At 45.7% G+C, this 27661-nt stretch overlaps 1 protein-coding gene across 1 annotated transcript; it reads right to left on the bottom strand.

Annotated features, from left to right (window-relative positions):
- Positions 1 to 26439, bottom strand: LOC131293770 (uncharacterized). Its single transcript, XM_058321831.1, has 4 exons — positions 21810 to 26439; positions 7963 to 8401; positions 365 to 581; positions 1 to 306 (listed from the first exon to the last, which is right to left on the bottom strand). The coding sequence occupies exons 1-4, from the start codon at positions 26437 to 26439 to the stop codon at positions 1 to 3; spliced, it is 5592 nt and encodes a 1863-aa protein (XP_058177814.1).
- Between the last annotated feature and the right edge of the window lie 1222 nt (positions 26440 to 27661).

Below are 27661 nucleotides of genomic sequence, written 5' to 3'. Positions count from 1 at the left end.
TTATTGTTTTGAATTTTGTATGTAGCTTTTGTATGAAAAGTGAAAGATACAAAACGGAGTAGAAGATTGCTGAACCGTTCCTGGAATAGCTGATTGTCCCGCGTCGGAACCAACAGCATCGACCGTTCCTGGAATAGCTGATTGTCCCGCGTCGGAACCAACAGCATCTGCAGGTACGCCGTTCACGCCTTGCGCTTGCGGAGCTTCGGAACCAACAGCATCTGCAGATAAGCCGTTCACCGGAGCTTCGTCAGAATTACCGGATTGCTGATCGTCATCGTCATCGAAGCTGCCAGACGAATCAGTCTGCAAAGACGTCCAGAACATTAGCATCCGGTGCTTGTACATTTCGGGGCAGCAATACTTTATCGGTGTATGCGAAGACAGATGGTTCATCATCATCATCATCCGGAGCTGCTGCCTCAGATCCCATCTGAGGCTCCAGTTCGTCCGGGGGTGCTACGGCAATCCGCTGCTGATACATTGCAAAGGAGGAATTGTCATCGGCCGGAGAATAACGCAAGCGTCGGTTACACTGCCACAGCACTGTCGAGCCGCAATCGCAAAGACACTTACTCATCCTATCGGTTGGGAAAAGAAAAAAAAGAAATGTAACGCACGAAGGTTGAAAAACAAAACACCTGGCAACACTTACTTCCGCGAAAAAGCAAACTATTTTCTTCTCTCAAAAAAACAAAAAAACCCAAAAACAAAAAACGCCCTAAAACGTGTCACACGTCTGTCTGGCTAGCTAGGACGAAATGAACAGCCGATATCGAACCGGTGCGCGATTGTTCTACGCCACCCAAAAATTTGCGCACGCACACCAACGCACTTGTACACGCGTTGCAGTGCTGGCACTTGTGTGTGTTGTTTTGCAAGTGACTTGTCAACGTTGAAACAAAAAGTGCATCCTGAATTATCGTGTTCTTGGTAAATACCGAGTGTTTTTTTTGGCAAAATAGCAGGCTTAAAATATTCTTGCAGACGAAAAATACCGTCTCGTTCGGGTACGTTTTGAGCAGCGGTTTGGTGAGCGAAAAAAAGCGCCGTCGGTGGCGGTCGTGATTTCTCACGCTCTCTCGCACCGCACCACGCGTTGGAGAGAGACTCAGAGGAGGGAGCTGGTTCTGTTCTTCTGCGGGTTCTAGATGTAGAGTTCTGTGATTCCATATTTATACATCAGGTTTCAGGTTTGTGAAAAGTTTCTAGTGGTAGCCGTTCTACCAGTAAGGTTACGGGACAGTTGCATGTGGCGCGCTCTAAGTTGTTCATAAAAACAATGGATCGTGCAATTACACTTTTTTCCCCAGCTTATTTACGTTTCTCTCGCATTTCTATATTGCTCCATTTTTTCTATCATAGCGTTTGGTGCAGCTCTTGGCAATTGTTTTAACCATGAAAGCATGCATTTCAGTTCTAAGCGTCCGTGCGCGTGGATTCAAATATTTGATTACTCAGTGAATGTAAATTCATACAAAATTAAAATATCGTTAAATGATCAATATTATAAAATATTGTTTTAAAAATATTTTTAGCAATAAATAGCTATTTTAATCATTTCTAGCAATCGTGGAATGCAGATTTTTGTCCACCAGTAATTGAATATTTTTGTTCGAAATGGTTTAAGCCCAGGGGCAGAATGCACCACGTTAATTATTGTTCGATTTGCTGTTCATTGTTCCAGGAATATGCAATTAATGAAAGTTATTTTATGTTTAATAGTTTTTGAGAATCTGATATGATGTTACACAGTCGGCATTTTACTTCCGCTCACGCCTCGCGCCCCCTCTCATTCATTTTCGGATAGGAAATGGTGTGGGCTACAATATTATTCAATGTATTGGAAGCACATGTAACTGGCAACTGATCTTAAGTTGGGGTTTTCAAAGAGCATTCATAAATATTCTTCTCCAAATAACGTAGAAACACGCTCGTGCAAGAAGTTCAATGCATCGGGCGATAGTTCTTCAGAAGGGCTACAGATGCGGATAGTGTTGAACCTGCTCGACGATAACAACGCGCGTCGTTTCGTATCCACGCATCGTCTCGACACGTAGGTGGCGTCGTTTTGAATCGTCGAGCCATTTTTTCGATTTTTTCAAAGTGTTGTTTACATTTTGTTTTGGACATCGTCGAGAAGTCTGGCAGTTTGTGTCGTTTCCGTCCTCCCAATTGTAATACCCTCAATTTTTCATCTCAATGTGCCTGGCGCAGCTGTCACTTGACAGCCCCACCTCTGGTACCATAAAAAAAAACACATGGAAAGTGGAATGTGTGCAGTGCAGTGAAATTATCAATTCTAACTAGGTTTTTTAGGCGAGGTACCGGGCCCTTCGGCTCCCCGACCGCCCCATAGAAGGCTTCATGCAGGCCAGGTTACACTTTCTAGGTTTTCTGTAGAAGGTCTATTGTGCTCGCAATTGTCGAACGACGGTAAGCGAAATAAGATACGAAACAATCTGGCTCGGGTAGTAGGAGGTTTTTCACAGGCAGCCCTTTGCACCGTAAAATAATTTTAAACTTTGCAAACGGAAAAATGCTAATAGTTGGTCAGTCAACTGTAAAAATGTGCGCAAATTAGTTTTTCGGTCGGCGAAGCGATTAAAAGACAAAAATCTACGCACCGGGTATTGATTACAAGCGGATAGAAAATAGTTGTTTGTGATAATGTTTAATGTTTGTTGATAAGATTTCGGTGAAAACATTACCTCTCTGCTGTTTTGTTTTACCGTTAAGCACTCAAATGAACACTGCATACGCTTTCATTTGGATCGGATCACGAATAGTGGCGTCGGTACGAAACAAAAAAATGACAAAAAAACTGACATTAGCGCGTGTATTATCAGTTTTTGGCGTATCGTGTAAACTAAGCATTAATCTGCTGCTTCGCATGATAATCCACATTGGACACTGTTTGAGCCAATGGAAAACATCCCCTCAAACAGGAATAAAACAATTCAGAGAAGAAAAGAGTATTGAATTGAATCCCTGAATTGCCGGTAGACATGCTTCTCTCTCCATGCCATCCGTGCCGCATTGCGCTGTTTCGGACGGTGTCACTAAACGCCTTGGCCATCGCGCTAAACAGTGGTAAAAGGTGTAATTTTTGTCGGTTTTGCTTGACAGGCCCATTTTCTGATTTTGGCAAAGTAGCGACATCGAATCAACCTGCGAGTTTCTTGTACGAGCGCGTGTTTATTGGGCAGTGGTCGACCCTCGGAAGGAACAATTTGACAACTTGCTTTTTCATGTTCGCCGCGTTTCCCGATGCATGCGGCATATTAGTTCGAACATCGCTTACACATCGAAATCATGCTAGTTTACACTCCAGAGCTGTAGAGTTCACTGGTATGACAAGTAATAAATTCATATTTGAATCTATAACGCGTAACACTGACGCAATTGATAATTGATTACCGATAATGAAATCATCACCTAAGAGCGACAATTATACGGACATAAGCACAAATACAAGACCGAGGTGACGTCCGTTCTAGTCGGAGGTCTGTTGCAGAAGAGAATCCGCCTCGTGGTTTATTTCGACAGATGTCATAATTCAACGTACTTAAGGTGTTACAGAAGATGGTCTTTAACAGTGCTCTAGTTGACGGAATCAAAGGAACGACAACCAGCTTTCTTTGCCTTATCTTAAACAACTTTATGTTACACGTAATCTTCGTTTTGTGTTTCGTTGTGCCAAAAAATCGTTTGGCTTTTCCGTCTTTCGTATTGAAAAAGAGGTCGAAGCCGCATCCTTCGATCCTTTTTACAGCGTGCCCGAGGTAAATTTGACAGTTCCTGAGGGAATAGGAAAAGAATTTTTATAAAATTTATGTTAAACATTAAAAAAAAATTTTCTTCTACAAAGTTTAGCTTACCATTACCAACCATGTCTCTGGGGATGGCCGCAAACACGGCCACCATTCTGGCCACCAGCTCCGCTTTGGTATTGCAGGAGGCCTTGTTGGTGTCCCGCTCAACTGTGCCGCACACAAAATAATCCATAGGATTAAGGTCAGGGGACCTGGGTGGCCAAACGTCGGCCACTTGGGCCGAACAGTGGTGAAAATGCAAATTTGCGGGAGGAAGGAGGGGTCGGAGGGGAAAATGTCCCTTAACCAAAAAGCCTTATCTCATCGAGATCTACAACATTGCCGAAGACCGCAAAGCGCTAGCTCGCAATCGAAAAATCGAGATTTTGAGAACTGGCCTATGGCCGGCACGAACTGCCCACGCTTGCCCGGGGTTCCGGAAGCGGGGGCAGGCAGCCATCGGCGCGGAGGGGGGGTAAACAAAAAAAATGCGGCAAAAATGGTAAGCTAAACTTTGTAGAAGAAAATTTTTTTTTAACATTTAACATAAATTTGACAAAAATTCCTTTCTAAACTGTCAAATTTACCTCGGGCACCCTGTATATGTTCTAAAAACATCGACGTCTCGGCGTCGTTTATGTTCGGCCAGCTTCGTTGAACCGAAACGTTTCCAACATAAGGCTAAAGGTTAGGTTTACATAAGGTAAATAAGAGGTATAAACATGATCAAGACACAAGGAACTATCAACACTCTGACGGCCGGCTACATCTATAGATGTAATGGCTCCGTTTCATTTTGCATCCGATCACATCATTTTGGTGTGCTGTCAACGCTGTCACCAGACACGCACCACAGACTACTGAATGTAAACAAATATCAAATAGAAAGTAAACAAATTCCACAGGGTGCGTTGCTCGTTCGTTCGTGAAATCTAATAAAGATTGAAAATGAATGATCAAACAGGGCGGCCAGATACGGAGGAACTAGTGCAAACGCGCCGGTCGCAAAGCGTTGTGACACCGTGAATTGTGCGGCCGTCAAAGTGTTAAGCCGAAAGAATACTGTTGAGATGATTTTCTCTAACCAGGCCTCGGGCACAAGGGTACAGGGCACAAGGGTTCTCAAAATGTTTATTTACATATAGTATGTTTTTTTACATGTATTACATTATTCCTTGCTTGTCCTTACTACTTACTCCTCTCCCCCTCTGACCTTTTAATTTCGGTGGTTCTTTACTAACGTTACTCACTCACTGCTTTCACTCTGGGCACACTAATCACGTGTATTGCTATTCCGCTACTAACCGATTGAGACCCTGCCTTTCCCTTTTATATGGTGCAGGATCCCAATCGGGTAGGAACACTCACTCCTGGGGTGTCGAACGATCGTCGCAACATACCCCCGCCCGTGAACTCACCTTATCTTCTACTTCATTGGGTTGGGTTCACCGTCCCTCAAGACGTCCAAAACAGCAAGCCTGGTTGCTGATCTTCTTTTCAGGCCGTTCGACGTACGAACTAAAGCCTCTCTAGCACGTCCGTCTTTTCCGATCACTACCTTTTCGATTCTTCCTCTCACTCACTGGTCTCTCCCTGTACCTTCCACTATTAGTACTAATTTCCCTGGCTTTAAGTCCTCCACCTCGTCAAACCACTTACTCCTTCTTGTTATCACGGGAAGATATTCTTTGAGCCACCTCTGCCAGAACTGGAACCGGTTTAGTACCTAGCTAGCTTCCAACTGCTCCTAAGTGTTGCCCTCTGGTCTAGGTTCGACGATGGCATTGGTTTCGTTCCGTTTGAACTACCTAACAGAAAATGGTTTGGTGTTAGAGCTTCCTGATCGGCTGATTCCAAGGGGATGTAAGTCAGAGGTCTGGAATTAATTAATGCTTCGGATTCGAGGAGCAAAGTCTCTAGAGTCTCGTCGTCTGGTTTCCTAGTTGAGCCTTGCACCGCTCCGCATGACCATCCTCTCACACGCTCCTCCCATGTGTGGAGTCGCGGGCGGAATAAAGTTCCAGCTTGTCGTGGGTATAGTAAAGGACACTGCAAAGGCATCCCGAATCTCTGCTTGCAGCTCCTTGGAAGCAGGTGGCATTGTCCGTCCAGAACTCTAGCGGTATCCCTTTTCTGGCCATGAAGCGTTTCACGGTCATAACACATGATTCTGCACTTAGTGAATGAACTACTTCCAGGTGTATGGCCCTAACCGTTAGACAGGTGAATAACGCTACCCAACGTTTTTCCTGCCTGCGCCCTACTCGTACTAGCACGGGCCAAAGTAGTCTAATCTTGTATAACTAAATGGTCTAGTGAACGCGGCTAAACGCATTTTTGGGAGTGGTGCCATCGGCGGTGGGTTTGGGGACGCTCTCATCACTTTACAGTACGCGCAGGCATCGGCAACCTTCTTCGTAAGTGCTCGGAGGTTGGGAATATCCAGGTGTTGTCGAATTTCGTTCACTATTGTCTCCCTGTTGGCATGCCGGTAGTTTAGGTGGTACCAATCTACAATTAGGAATGTCATATAATTATTTTTTGGGAGTATAGCTGGGTACCTAGCGTCGAAGTTTGAATGGATAGATGCTCCGACTCGTCCTCTCGTCCTTAAAATTCGGTCATCGTCCAGGAAAGGCCACTTCTTGTAGATGGGACTGGATTTAGGGACAACGTTGCGTCTTCCGTCGGGATTGCCCTTCGTTGTACTCAGTTCAGCTATCTTGTCGGGGAACGCATCCTTCTGGGCATTCTTCCATAATGCCAATTCTGCTTTCCTAAGTTCAGCTTGTTGGAGCACACCGAGCTCTAGTGGTTTGTTATCACCTTTGCGTCCCAGGTTGTCCATGTAACGGTTGATGCACGCTGTGACTCTAAGTAGTTTTCCCCAGCAGCTGAACCGCGAGAAGTCCATCGGTTGTGTTTTTGTTGGTCAGGCATGAAGGTGTATCGCTCTTACTTCCTCGTTGGTGTCGGGGACTGACCGTTTCTCTGGCCAACTTTCCTCTGGTTCGTGCAGGAATTGTGGTCCTACGAACCAGGGGTTCTCCATACTCAGGTCGGGGCCGTTGTTCCACTTCGTCGCCAGATCCGCCACGTTTTGCTTTGAAGGCACCCACGTCCATCTACTACATATTTTAGCTTTTTTTTTGTGTATGGAGTTCTATGTACACTAAAAACTCGACCAATACTGAACCGTCGCTTCTGAAACTTTTCACACATTAAGTTTAAGTACTGCAGATGTTGTTGAAGGTTTGCTTGATCACTATTTTTTGATAAAATTATCTAAATTTTACAATTTAAACTCAGTTTTATTAACACTAACAAAACAAGCATGTAAACAAATGTCAAGGTGTATCCAACATAGTTACCCTAAGGTTTATACATCACGGGGAAATTCATGAAATTTTATACATTTAAATTTGCCGTTATTGTAACTAATAAATTAATTCAAACTTTCAAGTAAAGAGTAAAACCATAATTCTTTTCTCAATCCCTCAATCCTCTAAAACCGAGCAACGCCGGGGCGTCAAGCTAGTTATTAATATTTCTGCTACTCGTACCGAAACGAACTGCTGATAGCGTCGGGGATTTGCCGATTTTATCCAGGCTAGGCAGACACCGGCGTCACTCCACAGGCACTGTCGGTGTATCGTGAGGGTATGTTGTTCCTTTATCCTCGCAAGTAACCGACATCCTAGGACTGCGGCTTTCAGTTCGAGTTTAGGTATCGAGACTGTCTTGAGTGGGGCTACCTTTGTCTTTCCGCCTACAAGTCCAACTTGGAATTTTCCGTTGGTTTCTATCCGGAAGTAAGCTACCGCACAGTACGCGGCTTCGCTTGCGTCCACGAATACGTGCAGTTGTAGCTCGGCATCCTCTCGATAACCGGTCCCGAAGTAGTATGTTTGTAGTTTCCCTAGATCTGGGAAAAGGTTGGTCCACCCCCACCATCGTTGTCATAGATCTTTCCATGGACTAGAAAGAAGGACACGAGGCCCATGGGATCAAACAGACTCATCACGACCTTCTGCACCTCTCTTTTCGTAGGGATATGCTTGGCTTGAAGAATATGCTGGATGCTCTCACTCGAAGACAAGGAGAACGTGAAGACGTCTTCATCTTCCATTTCATTCCTAACACCGACTCGGTGTTTTTCCCTTGTTCCAGCATGAGGTCTTTAGTTGATTCTTCCAATGGGTCTCCGATACCTTGTAGTACAGCTGACGAGTTGGAAAGGAATCGCCGGAGCGTAAAGCCTCCTTTAGAGTGCACCAGTTTTACTTCCTTCACGATTCTCAGCGCTTCCTCCACTGTCTTGAAGCTTTGAAGATAGTCGTCTACGTAATGGTTTTGAAGGATAGCATTAGTGGCGTCCGGAAACTCCTTCTCCTGCTCCTGGGCGTTTAGATTCTTTACGTATTGTGCCGATACAGGTGAGCATGTAGACCCGAAAGTCGCCACGTCCATCACGTATACTTCGGAGGCACGGATCGGAGGGTTTCTTTCGGTAAACGAATCGTTGCGATTGGCGATCAGGATGGCGGATCCTGATTTGATGGAACATCTCCATAATGTCCCGAAGGCTGTGAAGATATTCGGTAGGGGTGTTAAAATGTTGATAGTCTTCCTGTTGGACCAATGTATCAATGGATAGGAACACCTGCTCTTGTTCAGGTAAGCGCTCGAGTACAGCATTGTTGATAGAATGCACATTCATGTTCAACGGCGAAAGAATAGCTCCATCCGAAAAGAAAGCTGGGTCGGTGTAGTGCAGATGAACGTAACACGATGTCGCGAGGAATTTTAGCATACGAAGGTTTCAGACCGGGTACTGTGACATGCCGTCCTTCGCCTATTTGCAACAGGAAGTCTGCAAATTCTTGTAGCTCGATAGCCTGTCCTGCATTTGGCGCTGTTTGCACACGCATGCTGATATGCAAACGTAGCATGTGACAGTGTCACCAGAGAATACTCTTTTTAATACATGCATTTATTATTTCCGCATCTGTCCCTTTGGGGACCACTGGCAAAATTTGTCGGAAATCACCGCATAGTAAAACCACTTTCCCTCCAAACGGGCGGGTATCTTCCATAATGTCTTGTAGTGTACGATCAACAGCTTCAAGTGCATAACGACTACTCATAGAAGCTTCGTCCCAAATAATAATCTCAGTTTGTCGAATTAAGCCTGCCAGTTTCGAGGGAACTGGAATTCCACAGGTACTGTTATCATCTAGATTGAGCGGCAGCTTAAATGTTGAATGTACAGTTTTTCCTCCTGTTAATAGCAACGCGGCTATACCACTCGATGCCGTTGCTAGGGCGATTTTTGACTGGCGACGTGTGTACGCCAAAATTTTCTCCAACACAAACGATTTTCCTGTTCCTCCAGGTCCGTCGAGGAAGTAAAAGTTAGCTTCATTCTGTGATGGGTTGTCAATAGCTGCCTTAATAGTATCGTAAACGACACGTTGATCTTCATTGTGCAAATGCAAGGAAGAAAGAGTTTCAATATCTCGGGTACTATACGATCGCTCTGCAGCAATCAGCACGATATTATAGTCTTCAATTTGATGTTGAATATGGTCATAATCGGTAAGTTGTGGCATATCGTTGAACAAACTGAGGGATTTGGTTGGCGTAGTTCCTCGTATGGTCTTTTCAATATCACGCAACGCTTGAAACTGCTCTATATCACGAAGAAGCTGGTTTAAATCGGAATCTTGGGATGTGTACCGTTGATGATGTTGTCGATGAAAATCTTCGCACAATTGATCCTTTAAAGTATCCCAAAGACGTCGTGGCTGTTGTGGTGCGCCTTCCGATAGAATAAGGGCAAAAAATTGACGGAGAAGAGCTGGCATTTGAAAAGAAGCAGCTTCACTGAGAGCTCTCTCCCATTCAGAGTCATCTTCGAGATAACCTCGCTTAATAGCAGCTTCTTTATATGTTGCGCAAATATGTTCATCAACAGTCCGAAGATCTTCAAAAGACGTTGGGCCTTTATGGTAACAAAAAAGAAGGCGCAAACAGTATCGTTCTATCAGCACCATGGAACATGATACCATCCGGCCAATGACCATCTTTTGGTCTCTAACGCGTCGAATCCAATGCTCGCCAGACCCTTGCCACGGCAAACGTAGGCTGCTGGTAGGTGTGCTGTATCGGTAGTATCGCGGGACTTCTTGATATAGTAATCTTTTGGCAAATTCATCATTGGCAGCCAGTTCGAAAAATCTTGTTAGCCTTGTGTGACGGCCGCGTTCCAACACAGCGGCCATAGTGTCAGTCCCGCGAGTACCGGTTTATGGATTATTAACGGTTAATTGATAACAGTCTCACTGGTCTTAGACATCGCTATCACAACATTTGTGACGTAACTAAAAACGTTCAGAAAACCAAATAAACCCAACTTGAGAAACAACTGGTGCTTTGTTAGGCTCTGTCCCCAACATACCTAGCAGTATAATCCACAGAAAGTCCCTGGCGGGTAGCGATCTGTGGACACTATACTTGCGATGGCTGAACATAACTGGAAAGCAGGATAAACCACAATTTGATAAATATTTGATAATCTTATAGAATAGTGAAAATATTATTGTTTCTTTACTTACCGAACATTTTGCTTTAAAACTTTTCGGACTCCTGCATTCCAAAGTTCACCTCCCTGGATTTTGACGATCTCTTTACCGCACTGCTTTGTTTTCAAAAATGTACGCGAATCTTTCGGCAGCTTTTAATCAGTCACGTCGCGCAGAATTTTTAATAACTTAGTTAGTGACCAAAGCTTCTGATTAGTTTCCAAGGCCCAGTTCAATAGCCTCCCTTCGCCACTGTTTGGATCCACTGGCTCCATGAAGTCTTCTTCATCCTCACTGCTATCGACATCTTCACTGGCCTCTCTGTCGTCGATGTTGATCCAATTTCTTTGGATATAATTTGTCGATTCATCTACAACTGATTCTTCATCATTGGTTTCCTAATTAGATGTGGATACATCTTCAAGCGTTTCAAATTCCATGCTGCTTGGTCCTGGTGAGCTCCTTGGTCCTGATGAGCTGCTTTCCCCAGATAATTCTCTTTCAAGAGCATCTTCATAACGCTTAATTTTTTTTGGCAGGGATCCTTTTACACGAATTCTTTTCGCAGACATCTTTCCAGTAGTATTTTGCACCTTACACAATCAAAACTCTATTTGCACTAAAAACTCACTAAGCAGAATTGACACAGTGAACCGTTCCGTAACTGGTAAACATGGTAACCGTTGTTTCACTGTAAACCGTTCCGCGACACGTATTATTCTTACCAGCTGTACATTTTTGTTGTAAATTGACAGAATTAGTGCCCCGGGGCAGTATTTATTAATGCTCACAGGTAGGGGTGGCTGGGGTAATACGCACCCCTGAGGCAATACGCACCCTTTCCCATTTCCCTTGAAAAACGAGTTTTCAACGCGTAAAAAGTAGCAACCCTGCAAGATCAACCTGAAATATGGTCACCCTGTGAGTTTGATAGCTCTACATCAACAGAAACGCGAAATAAACGCAAAACAAAATGATTCTCAGCTCAGACAGTTTTTGTTATAATGTGACTTACCATTCCGCTAAGGAATATTAAGTGCAAAAACCAATATTTACCAACGGGGAATACGAAATTTAGTGAATTGAGAATCAGTGCTCCTCGCCTTCTTCAATTAGTAACTGCACTAATGTAGCCAGTTCTGCAGCTGCAGCAGTCAAAACTGTGTTGAATGCCATTTTAATACTAATTGTTTTAACTAAAATACCACAACGAACTCAACGAACAGCGCACGGCACAACGAACTCAAACCACTACTCATAAACACAACAAACCTTCATTTGGCATTTGCAACTGCAGCGATTGACAGCAACATCTGCGGTACCACAGAAGCCCTCCCAAACGTGACATATTTATCTGTGGTCGCCATTACGGAAAGAACAAAGGAAAAGCTGTAGACGTCAAAGATCTGCATAGATTAATATGTAACGTCTACATCCAACTTTAACGGTAAAATGCTGTCAGATGGGCAGTCAACTGTCAAAGTAAGCGAAAATCTGTTTTTCGGTCGGCTAATGAAAAATAGATTTGCAAAAAATTGCGCACCATGTCCATCGCCTGAAACTCCGCCCTGGCCACCATCATTGACGTACAGAAAATTGTAGTCCGCAGCAACTAGCACAACGGTGCTGTGAAATCTTTTGTAATTGAAATATTGCGATCCGCTATGCTATGAGCTTTTATATGTGGATGTGTTTCCCATCAATCGCTATGGCGTGAGGAAAATTCCATCGCTCCTCAAACTTTCGTGAAACATCCAACCACTCTTGTTTGTTTGATGGTAGCTGAATATATAGTGAAAAAGCAGTTGTAATTAGCGAAAGTAATGCAAGTTATGAAAAAGTTTGAACTGAACCAGTTTTTTTTTAAGTTTTCTTGCATTTACCTTCCCGGATGTCGCAAAATATGAATCGGACAGAGATAAAAGATAGGAGATCAGTAATGAAAGAGTGTGCTAGCAACACCCGCATATTTCGCTCCCAGATTATGACTGCGCGTTGGGGATCCCGTTCTGGCCCACTTGAAGCGTGCTGGTCTCTTTCAGCAGCTCTCCCGGGAGAGCGCTGTGTGACATTCAGAGATCGCTTGTTGTGTTCTCTCGCAGCAGTGCTGAAGAACGCGAGCACTTCCTCAGTGCTCATAGCAAACGTTAAAACAGAATGCAGCCCTACTCATACTCCTTGATAATTAGTACTCGGACATCGCGATCCTGTTAACAGCAAAGCAGGATCGCAGTAACAGCAAGATTCTGCAGTAACAGGCAGTGGATTTGTATTCGTTCCTTAAGTATACTCCGACTCAACTAACTTAATGACAATTTTCATATAAAAGAATATCCTGTTTTCTCTGTTCATGCAATACGTAAAAGTATAAAATAAATTAAATGAAAAAATAAATTTTCAAAACAAAAGTTTTTCCCTAAACGAACTAAAAAATAAAAAATAATGTAAGTTAAATGACATATGTATTTATGTATCAGTTTTTTGTCTTTGTCATTATTCGCATAGCATCGTAGATGGCGATTGAGCTGAGAGCAATCTCGATGCAATGTATCATATTTACAAACCCAACTGTTGCTAGATGTGGGATCCGCCGCTGGTTGATTTGACCACGCAAAGATTGGTCAATCCAAAAATTCTCGCCAAACTGAAACTTGGTGCTGCGTCTTCAGATTGACTCGGATCGGACGTTAGGTTTTTTTCTGGATATCCAGGATTAGTTCCTTTGGATCCAGGATTAGTTCCACTAGTGGACCTCCGCTCAACTCGTAGGTGTTGTTCGGCCAGTTGTACGAGGGCTGACAATAAAGTAAGGTCTCCAACGCTGCAGGCGAAATCTGGCAACACCGCCGTGTTCCTTGGTTCCCCCACTACCACTTTGCTGCTGGGTGAGGCTTCCCCGACCGCTCAGTCTTGGCTGAGCAGCCGTCAACGATGGAGGTACCCCTCGCGTCAGCGTCCAAGTGCGAATTGCGTTCTGTAATACGTTTTTTGAGTGCGAAAAAGGTAAAACCTATTGAAATCCATCGTCAACTAGTTGAAGTTTACGGGGAAAAGTATATGGACATAAAAAACGTGCGTAAGTGGAGCCGCGAGTTCAATTCCGGGCGCACTAATGTTCACGACGAGGAGAGAAGTGGCCGACCGTCGGTCTCGGATGCGATTGTTCAAGCAGTGGAGGCAGAAATGCTCAAAAAGCGCCGTGCGACAATTAGGGACTTGGAAGAGAAGCTTGGAGGAGTGTGTAGCAGCGAAACAATCCGTCGTATCCTTGTGAACAACTTGCAGTATCACAAATTTTCTGCCCGATGGGTTCAGAGGTTCAGAAAGAAGTCAACACCTGGCTGCGCGAGGCGGACGGAGAGTGGTATTCTGCCGGCATAGACAAGTTCATCGTGCGGATGCGCAAGGTGTTGGAAAAAATGGCGATTATGCAGAAAAGTAGCCAAGACCTTGGCCTTTCCAACGGTGTATCGCTTTTTGTAAATAAATGTCATTTTCTATGAAAAAAAAATTGGAGACCTTACTTTATTGTCAGCCCTCGTAGTTTGCAGTAGTGGCTAACAGTATTGTGCAACAAACAGGATGATAGTTACAAAATTGGTACGAAGCAGGACCATCCATGGCGCTCGACTGGCGAGGATATTATTTTTTTTTTTTATTTTATTTAATATTGTTTGCCTCAAGGGCTTTACCATACATTGCTTACACGGAACGGATAGGGATAGGTGAGAGGATAACGTATGGAGGAAGAGTCACAGGCACAGGTGAAGGACGGTCACATAGAATGGGACAAGAGGCGAGAACGGAAACTGGCGATGGACATGCTATGGTCGAACAGTTCACTTACAGCATTAAAGGCACGAAGGGCTCGCACTGAGCGAACAATGAACGTCGGGTGGGGATGAACAGGGGAGGGCGCTTGCGGAGTTGGAAATAAGGAGCATAGAGAGGGATTGTCGCAAGCAGGGAAGGGGAGTCGATATTGGATAAAAGGATATTGGCAATAAACAAAGCGCGGGCCCTACTACGACGGTCTCTAAGCGAATTTAGCCCCAGAAGTTGGCACCGCGCTGGGTAGGGAGGAATGGCAGCACTGGGGTCTTTCAAAAGACGCCTCACGGCGAGCCGAGTGAACTTCCTTTGCACCCTCTCCAACCTATCCAGCGCCGAGACACCAGCGGGAGACCAGATGACGCAACCATAATCCAGGATGGGACGCACCCAGCAGCAGTATAGTGCCCGTGGGCACAGGGGATCACGGATCTCGGAGGCCATACGACTAATCAGGCCTAGAATCCTGTTCGCGCGCTCTATCACCGAGTCGAGGTGTGGAGCAAAAGACAAGTGGTCATCAAGCCACACCCCTAGATCTTTAACAACCGACACACGCGGAAGCGGCGAGCCATTCAGGGAATAGTTGTGTATCAGAGTGTTCTGAGAGCGGCTGAACGAGATTACACAACATTTTGGGACACAGAGAACAAGGCCATTGGAAATGCACCAAGTTGAAAAATCATCAGCGAAACGTTGCAAGGAGAGGAGATCATTAGACGAGGATACAGCCCACTAGGCAAAAACTTGCATGCAAACTCCTAATTTGGGTTCACCTCGATTTCGGCCATACAAAATTTAGGAGAAGTTAGGAAAAGTCAGCAGTTTGAGCCACGGGCTTATGAGCGTGTGTAAGTGAGAACGTACAGCCCTGATCTATGCATGTGTTGGTGCGAACCATAGAATTTATGTATGTAGTAGTGATAAATGATTTCTTTCGGTTGATGCCGCAAAAAAAAATGTCAGACACAAATAGCTAAAATTATGAAACATTTATTTAACACTCAAAACATATTGGAACACTTTTACACTTTTTTTCACAAATACTCACGTATAATACTCTTTTATTAGGATTATTCTAGGATTGGCGACACCGATTGCGTTGGAACTTCCGACTCCGACTTTGCTGCCTCGGATGTAGTTTCCCCGGTCGCTTTGTCGGCTTCCTGAGATGCTGCTTTCCTTACTTTTTACAGTTGAGTGTCTCCATCGAACTGAAGATAACAACCCAAATAACCTTTTGCGTGCTTTAACCTCGCGATGAGTTGATGTCCGTTCAAAAACCGAGGGTTCTCCGTTCAACGGATAGTTGTGACAATAGCAGCTGCATCCGTGCAATTTTTGAGAGGTGAGCGCGCGAGAGCCCCAGGCCCGAGAGTTACTTCCGAGAGATTTTTTCTTTCGCTTCTACGCGCGGCTGTGACGTCACAGCTCTTGCGCGAATGAATACGCTGGACGAAATGTGTTGTTGCGTTTTTACCTTTTATTAGCTATATTTTTTTTGCTAAACTACTTCACATTTTTCTATCAACGGGATCCAGTGATACACCTGGAAAGAAAAGTAGGATAAAATATGTTGATTAATTATTTTCATTCATTAATCGCCATCATCAATTGGCAAACACGTAAACCACCAGTGCCAACACCGGGTGTTCGCAAAGTTGATATCTTTGGATAACTGTATCAAAACAGCAGTGTAGATATGCCATATTTATGGTATCAGTACAGCATAGTTGATAATCTAAATTAATAATATGCTGCTCAATCTTCCAGATATGGTATCTTACAACAACGTACAAATATTAATAGTCAAAATCACCGTTAAAAATTGGTAATTGTTAATCTTAAAACTGTTAAAATTATCACATCTGAATAAAGCCTATGTTCCGTAATGTAGACATCGTATGTATAATGAATAAATAAATCTCAACATACCAAAGGTTCTGTCTTATGATGGTCGTGTAGGGTGTTGGCCGTTGTACAAAATAAATGAAGAAAATATAAAGGCGATGTATGAAAATAGATGACCGCAAGCTGTGAGGTGTAATGTTTTTTTATTTTGATCGGATTATGAGGCGATTGAACGCTAAAACACTACGAAGACAGTAGCTGCGCCGTTTTGAGACTGGAAGAAAAAATAACATTAAATCAGTAACGTGTGGTGTCAATGAACTTTTTTGGAGAACACAATTACACTAATCAACTTACTGGTAAAGCTGTCTCTAATCATCTCTTTCTGCCAAAAAAAAATGTATGCAGACGATCTACAAATATTTGATGGAATATAGATAAATTAAGTATGCAATTTAATAGGCGGCAGAACATACCCGGTTGATAAAAAAGTGTGAAAAAAATCGAAACTGTTCCGTTACTCCAATAATTATAATCGGAGCAATAATTAATTTGCCAACCTCGAACCTGTGATGGGTTGATGAACCGAACCACGAACATGAAAGATGAACATGCAGCTGGAATGAAAAACAATCATTATGTTAATAATATGAGATTTTAGAGAATTTTTTCGAGTCATCGGGAAGTACGTTCAATCTCACGTGACATTCAGCCCAGCGAAAAGCTACTGCTGGGATCATCCGATAGCAATTGCTGATTTTTTATCTTGAAAATAAGTGTTTCAACAAGCCTAAACAAAAGTTGTGTTACTCCGAAGGCTGATGTGAACATGCTTCAAGCAAATGAATATCAAATACACCAACTTGATTTTCACAGCACGGATGTTTCTGCAAAGTAAAGACTTTGTGTTACCTCTGCACAACAATGTGTTCTATAACAAACACTACAGTGCTAACCTGTTTGGGACGAATTGCATGGTTGAATATGTTGCTCCAAAGATGTGGAAGTGGCTACCGAGAAATTTCGCAGGATGTTACAACCTGGAAGCACAGAACCACATTGAATCAATATGGAATGCATTAATATAATAAAGATAAATAAAAAGACAACAGAACACTATCACTTCACATCTTACCTGATTGTTAACAATGTTTTATCTAATGTTCATCTAACTCAACGATAAATGGGCGAAACTTTCGGGTAGATCACGAAAGATGTAAGGTTTGTTGTGTAAATGCAACAATCGACAGATGGTATCAATCGCGTCACTGATTTTTTTCCGTGGTTGCTTGATGCAGTACAACTAATCTTATCCAAATAACACAACACTGATTCAATATTCAAAGGCTACAAAAACAGAACATAATATTAGTAATGATAAACTATTTCGGAAGAAACACTTTCACATTACAGCCCACCTGATTGTTTATGTTTTTACTCTATGTATCCATCGCCGCAATGCGCATGCGCACTTCGATCAGGTCGTCCGGAACTTATCATCCTGCAGTGAAAAAACCTCGCGAACTGGTCAGGGTTGTGCATTGAATAGTTGATAGTTGATTGATGGTGTGAAATACTATCATGTAGCAACTGGAATGATAAAATAACATGTAATTATCACCGAAAAACTTTAGCGATCTTACCTCGTTGCTTTGTTTACGTTGATCTGTCAAAATCGCTCTACGCATTAGATGAACGGAGCGAAGGAGAAAAATATTCACGTCTCCATCGTTCCAATGGAGAAATGCAAGCATGAGATGCACGCAGTGACGGAGACAAACGCACATCGCGGTGTTCCGCAATGGAAAATGTTGAGCTCGGTGCGCTCCTCGTGTACGGGAGCGAGCGCGATGCAGGGTGCGCGCGTTCGATCACCCAAAAAAGATTTCTCCATCGAAAAATTTGGCTAAGTCCGCGAGCGACGGGTCTCCGCCACTGTCGCGGCATCTGCGGACGGCAATCATCGAGAGTGGGATCGCAAAAATCGGCTAAGTCCGAGAGAGCTGGTTTTTTTTGTATGGAGTTTTCTCTGGCATGCTCAATTTTCAAATGGAACCCAAATCCAGGCTGGTTGGGAATGTTCTGGAATCACTAAAACAAAATTACCAGGCACAAAAAGACCAGGAGAAACTAAAACAATTACCACGATTAGATTTGCGTTCGCGTATGTTCAACTCATTTCTTGTTGTGATACTGATCCGGCGTCATTTGCTCACTGACTTTCTTTCCACGCACAGTTCCACTAACACAGACAAATTTTTGAATCGCTGTGTCCAAATACGGGAAGTTACGTTTATACCACCCGGGTTGGATCCAACAGAACGTTGATTTATACAGATGAGCGGGACAGACGATGACGAGCTGCACGCTAAAAAGAGATGGCATACTCGACATGTTGTGTGCAAAGGCCGAAGTATGGGCCAAGAGGGATCGGGGGTGGGAAAACTTGTATGGTAACGGCTAAATTGACTAGTGGGAGGAAGATATAGCTTGACATCATCCGCATACATGAGGCAGCCACCAGGTGGAAGAACTTTAGCACAGTCGGCGATGAAAAGCGAGAAAAGGAGAGGGCTCGGGACGCTTCCTTGAGGTACACCCGACAGCCCAACGAAAGGATCGGAGAGGGCTTCCTCGACCCTAACTCTGTAGGTCCTATTTGCTAAAACGGATCGGAGCCAGAGAAGGAGAGACCCCCAAAACCCATCCGTTCGAGCTTGGCAAGGAGCAGCCTGTGTGACAAGCAGTCAAAGGCTGCCTTGAAGTCGGTGTAAATAACATCAACCTGTTTCCCGGCAGCAACAGGTCGAGCATAAGGGACATAAGGTTCGAAACAGTGGAGCGTTTGGGCATGAAACCATGCTGGGCCGGAGGGATCAGAGAGTTAACAGAGGGGAGAACGGAGGAATGGACGATAGATTCGAGGACTTTAGAGACAGCACAAATGAGGGAGATGCCTCGATAATTGGAAGGAGTGGAAAGGCAGCCACTCTTGTGCAACGGAGTCATCCAGGCAGACCGCCACATGGTGGGAAAAACCTCGTCCCTGATCGTCCTAGAGTATAGGCGAGGCCAAGGCCCGACCACCATGGATGAGAACCGAAGAGGGAATACCGTCAGGACCGGGAGAGAAGGAGCATTTCAGCTGGTTGATGGCAGTGAGAACCGAGGCCTCGCTGATCTCAATAGTGCACAAATTGACTGCGTCACAAGGAGTGAAAGCTAGTCCATCGGTGAGAGACGTGGAAGAGCTGGCGGTGTCAACAAAGAGACCGGCAAAATGTTCAGCCAGCAGGTTACTTATTGACATAGGAGTGGAAGCAGAGCGGTTGCCAACGGACATGGAAGAGGGAATGCGGGAAACACCACGACGTCTGTCCACATGCCGCCAGAAAGATCGCGTGTCCTAAAGGAGCCTCGATTGAATGCGCGCAATGTGGCAACCGTACCGGAAGCGGTTGTAAGCATGGTATGCGGATGCTGCATATTTAAAAACACGCAGACGGAAGACGCACCGCTGCGCACGGTAAGACCGAAGCGCACGTTTGAGGTCTGCCCTCAATGCGCGCAAGTGAGTGTCAGACCACAGCGGGAGAGGAGGGGGTTTACGGATAGGGCAGCAGGAAGACAGGAAGGACAATATCGTGGACGTGAAGTTGGCGGTGGCTGCATCGAGCGATGTGTCCTGCTCCAGGAAAATCCAATCGTGGTTCCGGATAAGCTCATTGAAGCGGGCGTGGTTCAATTTCCTGAAGTCCAACTCGCGAGGGCGTCCAGGTGGCAGGCGAGGGACGGATACCGGCGGGCTCGTCATCAGGGGAAGTTCCAGAGCAGGATGGTGTGAATCCTTGGGTAACAGCGGCACAGGCGCAGGGATGATGGTACCACAAAACGAAGCAGCAGCAGGGTTACCAAAGACAAGGTCAAGCTGACGGCCGAAAGTTGCACCAGTCCATTAAGGTGCACGCCGTCGATGAATACAGAGTCACGAGGCCCGAAAGCGGGATCAGCTCTCCAGCGAATGCACGACATGTTGAAGTCCCCAAACACCAGGAGACAACCGTTAGGAGCCAGGCGCTCGAGGGCCACGCCAATACATTCGTGCAAAGACTCATACGTGTCAGAACGGGCGTTTGGGGGCACGTATACAACACCCAGAAGTATGGACACTGCACTAAGCTGAATGCGCACCCACACAGCCTCCAGCGATGGGAACGGGAACAGAACAGCAATAACGGGAAACGACGCAGCACACGTAATTTAAAACACCGCCGCCACGAGTACGCTCGCTATTGTGTGGGTTGCGATCGCACCTGAATACTACATAAGAGTCGTCGAACATCATTGTGGAGAGAATTGAGTCCTCCAGCCACGTCTCAGTCAGGATGATGATGTCATAATCCGATTGCATTATAGCTAAACGTAAGTCATCAAGTTTCGTTCGGACTCCGTGCACATTCTGGTAATAAACCCGTACGGGGACGGAACGGCGGGCGACTTGACGAGGCCCAGTGTGACGGTGTCCGTCCGTAACGGTGGCAGCAGTGAATGTGTTAGTGGCAGCGGGCAAGTGTGGAGCAGGAGCCGAAGGAAGCGCGGTCGTGATGGATCGTAGTTGACGTGGGACACCAGACGAAGGCTGCACACGCTACGCGACAACATTAGCCGTAAAGTTCAGTTCGTTCCGTGCAGAAGGAGGCTGGTCAACGGCATCACGTGAGTTGGTCGGTCGATCCTGCGGAGGCGTCGGGTGCTGGCTCGGGCGCCAAACCGGCAGAGGTGCGACCGACGGCCGATCGATAAATTCCCGGAAAGCTATTCCCCGCGGACACGTGGCTGGTAACAATGCAGTCCCACTCAGTTCTACGGGAACCCCGACACATCTTCCGTGCCAACCTGAGTCAAGACCATGGTCCGGACATCCTCATCCGTCACGTCCGGAGCAAAACGGCTTAGATATATCCAGGTGCGTCCCACCAGCCGTTCAGCTTAGTGAGAAGTTCAAGATATGGGCCTAGATGTTTCCTTGCTTAAAACCATATGAAAACATTTGAATGGAACAATGGAAGAAGGTTGTTGAATCTCGCCAAACTGGAGCAGGTAAGAAAACGATGGTGATATATTACATTTTTAGCCGCAATCCTAATCTATAAGCCAACTTGGTTTGCGTTTGACGCTGGAGAATCGATCCATTCGGTAAGCTGATTTTTTATTTTTCTCATGGTGTTGTTGTGAGATATATGCTGCGGGTTGGGATGGAGTAGTGTTCCTGCAAGTGACCGGATCGTTGGTTGGCGGGACGGTTATTGTGCTGCTATGGATTCTTCTGTACCGTGAAATAATAAGAAAACACTTGTTTCTAGTTTGATTCTCGGCAGACGCTTCTGCATCAACTCAGCTGATGGTCTGGTTGGTACGCGTTGCAAATTTATTAAAGTTATGCCATTTGCGTTAACTTGGTCGTCGTTTTCTTCGGTATGATCTGGTTCCCGGTATGGGTTTGGTTTTCGAAGAAAGTTGTGGAGGTACACTGTCATCATAACAATTTTTCTGACCATTTCTGGCTCTAGGCAACCTTCTACCTGCGCCAACAGCGTGACCATATCTTCATACGTGGCTGCTGCGTCTCCCAATACACGATGTAGGTGACGCTTCATCGACTTAACCGCTGCCTCCCAAAGTCCTCCGAAGTGGGGAGCTCCCGGCGGAATGAAACACCATTTCAAACCTCGTTCACTGCTCCAAGTTGTTACCTCTGCCTGAAATTGAGAGGAACTAAGCAGATCATAGAGTTTACGCAGTTCGTTGGCGGCTCCCTTGAAGTTGGTGCCATTGTCGGAGTGCAGTTCAGCCACTAATCCTCGCTTCGACACGAATCTTCGGAGTGCCGCTATGAAGGCTGCCGTGGACAGAGAGGAAACCAACTCCAGATGCACTGCCCGCGTAACGAAGCACACAAACACTGCGATGTATGCCTTTGTGGGTGCTGCCTTCCTATGACCGCCTTTGATGTACACTGGGCCGCAGTAATCCACACCCGATATGGCAAACGGTCTCGCTTCCGCTACTCTTGCTGCAGGTAACTCTCCCATTGGTTGCACCACCAGCTTCGGCTTATTCTTGAAGCAGCTGACACACTGCCGCTGCACTTGCCGAACCATTGACCTCACTCCCATGATCCAAAATCGTTGTCGTAATGAGGTCAACATCAACTGTGGCCCAGCATGAAGCAAATTGACATGGTAATGTAACGCCAACAACCTCGCCAACGGATGTCCTTTGGGAATTATTATGGGATGCTTTGCTGCCTCACTCATACGCGCGTTCTGAAGCCGTCCCTTGACACGAATCAATCCGTCTTCGCCCAGAAATGGATCGCAGAACCTCAAGCCCGAAGCACTCGGCAAACTCCTTCCTTTCTTCAACGTGTCCAGCTCTGCCACCAACTGCTCCCTCTGTGCCAAGTGGCAAAGCGTTGACTCCGCCTTCCTTAAATCCTCCGTGGTCAACGGTGCCATTTCCTCTGACGTTGGTTTTGCATGCGACCTTAGAGCGTGGAGATATCGCTGACAATATCCCACAACTCTGCGCAGCTTCGTGTATGTGGAACACAGGGAGTAGAGTCGGTCACTAAAGTTCTCTTCGTCAAGCGAAGAGGCTAGTACCGCTGTTGCTCGTTCTTCTCCTGTAGGTTCCAATGCCTTTGCATTGTTTGGCAATGCTGGCCACGATTCTTCCTCCAAGGAGAGCCATGTTGGCCCCGACCACCATTGCTTGGTGTCGATAAGTGCCTCCGGATCCACACCTCTAGACACCAGATCCGCCGGGTTCTCGACTCCCGGCACGTGTCTCCATTGAGCTCCTTCTGCGTTCCGCTGGATCTTTGATGTGCGATTCGCTACGAATGTCTTCCAATTTCCATGAGGAGAATTCACCCAATGCCACACAGTCATGGAATCCGTCCATAAAAAGGCAGGTGCTCCTTCCGGCAGGACCTTCTTCACTAACCGATATAAGTTGCTGCCCAAGAGCGCTGCACATAACTCCAATCTAGCGATCGTTATCTTTTGCTTCAACGATACCAACTTCGATTTCGATATAAAGAAGTTCACTGTCGCCTTTTCGCCAACTTTCTGACAACGGATGTAACAACAAGCTCCATACCCCCTTTCCGATGCGTCGCAGAATATATGCACTTGTTTTTCCATACTGCTATCCGTTACCACTGGTCTTGGAACTTCTATCTTTGATAGTGCCGTAAGTTGGGGAAAGAACGCCATCCATTCTGCAAACAAGCCTTCTGGTAACACATCGTCCCAGTCCCAGCGTTTTCCCTTGGCATCCTTCAAAGTTACTATACGTTGCAAAAGCAGCTTTGCCTTCATCTTAACAGGATCGAGGAATCCTAATGGATCATATACTTTCGCGAGGCATCCCGATACCTGCCGTTTCGTGCGTAGGGTTTCGATCTGTGGCGGTAGCCTAACTTGAACACTCAAGACGTCCGACGATGTGTTCCACGACAAGCCCAGAGTAGACACCGTACCTGTAGGCTCCGTCCCAAACTCATAATTTCCTGCCTTCGCGATGTGCTCTGGTGTGATTGCTGCAAGTGCTTCTGGCTCATTGGAAGCCCACTTGCGGAGGCCAAACCCTCCCATGCTGAGCAACTCACTGAGCTCCTTTACCATGTTTCCCGCTTCCTCTATGGTCGCTGCGCCGGACAAGATGTCGTCAACATAGAAATCATTTGCGCAGCGTGACGCCATGGGAAACTGATGCCCTTCATCTTCGAAAATCTTAAATAATGTCCTGATTGCTAGGAAGGGTGCACACGCGGTCCCATACGTTACCGTATTCAGAACGTAGACCCCAACTGGATCATTGGCGGTTTCTCTCCATAATATTCGTTGTAGATTTTTATCTTCTTCCGCCACCAAGACCTGCCGATACATTTTTTCTACATCAGCCACAAAGGCCACAGGCCTCATCCTGAATCTGAGAAGAATGACTTCTATGTCGTCTTGTAATCGCGGTCCAGTCAACAAAATGTCGTTTAAGCTTAGCCCGGTACCACAACGGCATGATGCATCGAACACCACTCGACACTTTTTCGTCAATCCATCAGTCTTCCAAACTGCATGGTGCGGTAGGTAAAACCGTGGCGTGCCCTTTGCCATCTTATCTTCTACATAAGTTGACACCTTTGTCATATGCCCTAGTCTGATGTATTCGGACATAAATTCCTTGTACGCGGCACCCAGGTTCGGCTCCTTGATCATACGCCTTTCAATGGCCGCTAACCTTTTCAATGCTGGTTGAAGTGAGTCTCCCAGCCTTTCTTCGAAGTTGACTACCTTGGGCAAGTTAACGACATACCTTCCCGACTCGGTGCGCCTCGTTGTGTTTAGATAAAGGTTTTCACATTCCTCATCTTGCTCGGACCGTACACGTTCTTCCGGTATCGCTTCCAGGCTAGCCAGCTTCTCAAATATTGCCCCAAGATCGTTGTCAGCCAAACAGGAACAGACGACCTCAGCTGCATCTTCAGAGACTCGTTCTTCCCTGCCGCATACAATCCAACCAAGGCTGGACTCCAGGAGCTTTGGCAAGTGAGGTGCTAACTTTAATTGACCTTGTTGGAGCAACTCGCCAAATAACTCTGCACCAATCAGAAGGTCTATCCGCTCACTCCGGAAGAATGCTGGATCTGCCAATATCAGTGCTTGGGGAATGTTCCAAGACTCCGTGTTCCGAGTTTGCGCTGGAAAGTTGGCTGTTATGTTTCGCAGCACCAACCAATTCACTCGAGACACAAAGGTTGACGCTCGTGATTTCATGGTAGCTACCACCATCGTCTCTGCCTTTAGCGAAACTGCTCCGATGCCGGACAAAGGTTTATTTAGTCGCCTTTTCTTCAGCTTCAACTGCTGTACCAACCGTTCGCTCATGAAGTTGGATTGCGACCCCTGGTCCAGCAACGCTCTAGCTGGAAATTCTCTACCTTCATCATTGCAAATCAACACCTGAGCCGTTGACAACCAAATCATTTTCTCTTGTGGAGGCTGCGAATCAACTGGAGCTTGTATGTACGTGGTGGCGCTTATGCTGCTCTCTGTTCTCGGGGTAATCGGATTGGTTTTGTTGCATACTAAGGTGTGATGCCGTTTCTGACAGTTTCCGCATCTTGACTGGGCCTTGCAGAATCTTGCTTGATGCTCCTTTCCCAAGCAGTTGAAGCACAAAGACTCAACCTTCGCAATCTGTTGACGCTCTGACAACGACATCTTTGCAAATCTCTCGCATCTTGCGATATGATGATCAGCCTTACACAACACACACCCTCTGAGCATGTTGCCTGTCTGAGCTGCACCTGACATTGAAGCCGGATACGGTCTTTGTGTAGGCTTTCGAGTACCTTGATGGTCAGGATTTGCATTTGTTCCCCTGGTTGCCGGCCTCGTATCGATCCTGTTTTGCGTGTGGACGACCGAGTTTGTAAGAATCTTGATGCGCCGCTCACAAAACTCCATCAATGCCTTAAAGGTATCCGTCTTCTGCTCGGCTGCAATAAGTTCGAAAGCCATTAGTGTTTGCTCGTCGAACTTGTATCTTACCAGACTTGATAATGGGGTATCCCAGGAAGATACAGGCTCCTGCAATCTGTCCATCCCAAGCACTAAGCGCTTCGATTCGTTGACGATACGAGTCAATTCCTCCGCCGTTGCGGCAGCCATCGGTTGCAGATCCACCAACGCCTTGAAGTAGTCCCGTTTCAGCATCTTCGCATCATCAAACCGATCCAACAACGCTTGCCACGTACTGTTGTAGTTTCCTTCTACAAGCTTTACGTGGTCGAATAACCTGGCAGCATCTCCTTTTAGCGAAGCCAACAAATATTGCAGCTTCATTATGTCCGACAACTCTGCATCGTGAACCATTGCAGTGAAGCGGTCCTTGAAGCTCATCCATTTTGTTTTGTCACCATCGAACGCCGGTAGATCAATTTTGGGAAGCCTCACTTGCGAATTTGTAAAACTTGCATTCGCCATTGTACTATTTGCAGCCGGCCTATGGCCGTCCGCCCCATCTTGCTTCTCCAACAGAAAGCCCTTCACCCGATGGAACTTCCCATAGAAGGCTTGTTTTTCCGTCAAAAGTTCCACCGTATCACATTCTTCATGTTCCGTAAGCAACCTTTCTCTCGCACTTTCGAAGTTAATCTTAGCCTCTTCTAACGAAATGTGGAGGCTGCTTATCTGGCATTGCTGGTTTTCGGTATAATTTTCGATGAACTCATAAAAAAAATCAACTCCCGCTAACTTGTCGTTGTATACGCGTTTCAACTGACGCGCCATTTTGTCCGAAACGGGCATTTTCCTTATTATTTTTGTCCCGAGAAATGTAAACCTTTATACGCCAACCGCTAACTTTTTATGCCACACTGTAGCGTCGACTCAAATTCACGCGCGCTTTGCTGGATTTGGTTGCCGCTTGACACGGTCGTTCACGTACAGGTCCAAAGTTCACAATTTCACCACGGCAACCACCATGAACTAGTGAATCTAACTACCATCCACTGAACTCAAACTCTTTCCGCGAATCAACTCTCTAACGCGGTTTACTCCGGATGAATGTTTCAAGAATCCAAATTCTATCCGGTTCGAAGGACCAATGTTCCGATAGCTCAAGTCGATGGTTCAGCTTAGACTAAAATACATTTATTGATGTAATCTTACAAGTTATCTTAACGCTAGATCTTATCTCACAAATACTTATTACTTATCTATCACTAACATATCTACTACTGCTAACATAATTATCTTATGCAAAGGACTGTGCTACTGGGGCATCCTTTGCCTACTTTACGGCGCTAGCACTTCTGTACCGTGAAATAATAAGAAAACACTTGTTTCTAGTTTGATTCTCGGCAGACGCTTCTGCATCAACTCAGCTGATGGTCTGGTTGGTACGCGTTGCAAATTTATAAAAGTTATGCCATTTGCGTTAACTTGGTCGTCGTTTTCTTCGGTATGATCTGGTTCCCGGTATGGGTTTGGTTTTCGAAGAAAGTTGTGGAGGTACACTGTCATCATAACAATTTTTCTGACCATTTCTGGCTCTAGGTAAGTGTAGTACCCTAAAGCAGATGCATAAAATTCCGAAAGCAACTTCAGAAGGCAGTCGGTAATTAAATACCGGGGGGTCCGCGACAGCCGAGCGGTAGCGCCGGTTAGAAAATCGGCCCATGAGCGCCGGGGCTCACCACCTCGACGGCGTGGGTTCGAATCCCAACCGAGACCGGACCCTCTCCTGTACGAGAGGACTGACTATCCACGTACAACAGGGAAACAGGTCTCGTAAGCCCTTAACGGGCAGACATGACCAAGAGGTCGTTACTCCAAGAAGAAGAAGGTAATTAAATACAGTTCAATACCCCCATATGGCCGGACATACTGGTGAATGAATACCCCCATATGGCCGTAGGCAAAATATAGAGCACACGACGCCTTGTCTTCCAACAAAATTACGCGAGCATTACTCAATCAGCTTTGGTTCCGGAATGATTAATTCGTTCCT

This window comes from Anopheles ziemanni, chromosome 2 (assembly GCF_943734765.1).
Source record: "Anopheles ziemanni chromosome 2, idAnoZiCoDA_A2_x.2, whole genome shotgun sequence".
NCBI classification, from domain to species: domain Eukaryota; kingdom Metazoa; phylum Arthropoda; class Insecta; order Diptera; family Culicidae; genus Anopheles; species Anopheles ziemanni.
Note: the sequence above shows the minus strand (reverse complement) of the source record. Positions and strands in the feature narration are given on the sequence as shown.

Excerpts from the sequence above, each read along its gene's own strand:
- LOC131293770 (XM_058321831.1), bottom strand. The coding sequence starts at position 26,439 with ATGGCGCGTCAGTTGAAACGCGTATACAACGACAAGTTAGCGGGAGTT. Across the intron at positions 8,402-21,809 it reads AACTTGGAGCAGTGAACGAG|CCTTCGGGACATTATGGAGA; the intron begins GTTTGAAATGGT and ends ATATCTTCACAG. Across the intron at positions 307-364 it reads TCTTCGCATACACCGATAAA|ACTGATTCGTCTGGCAGCTT; the intron begins GTATTGCTGCCC and ends ACGTCTTTGCAG.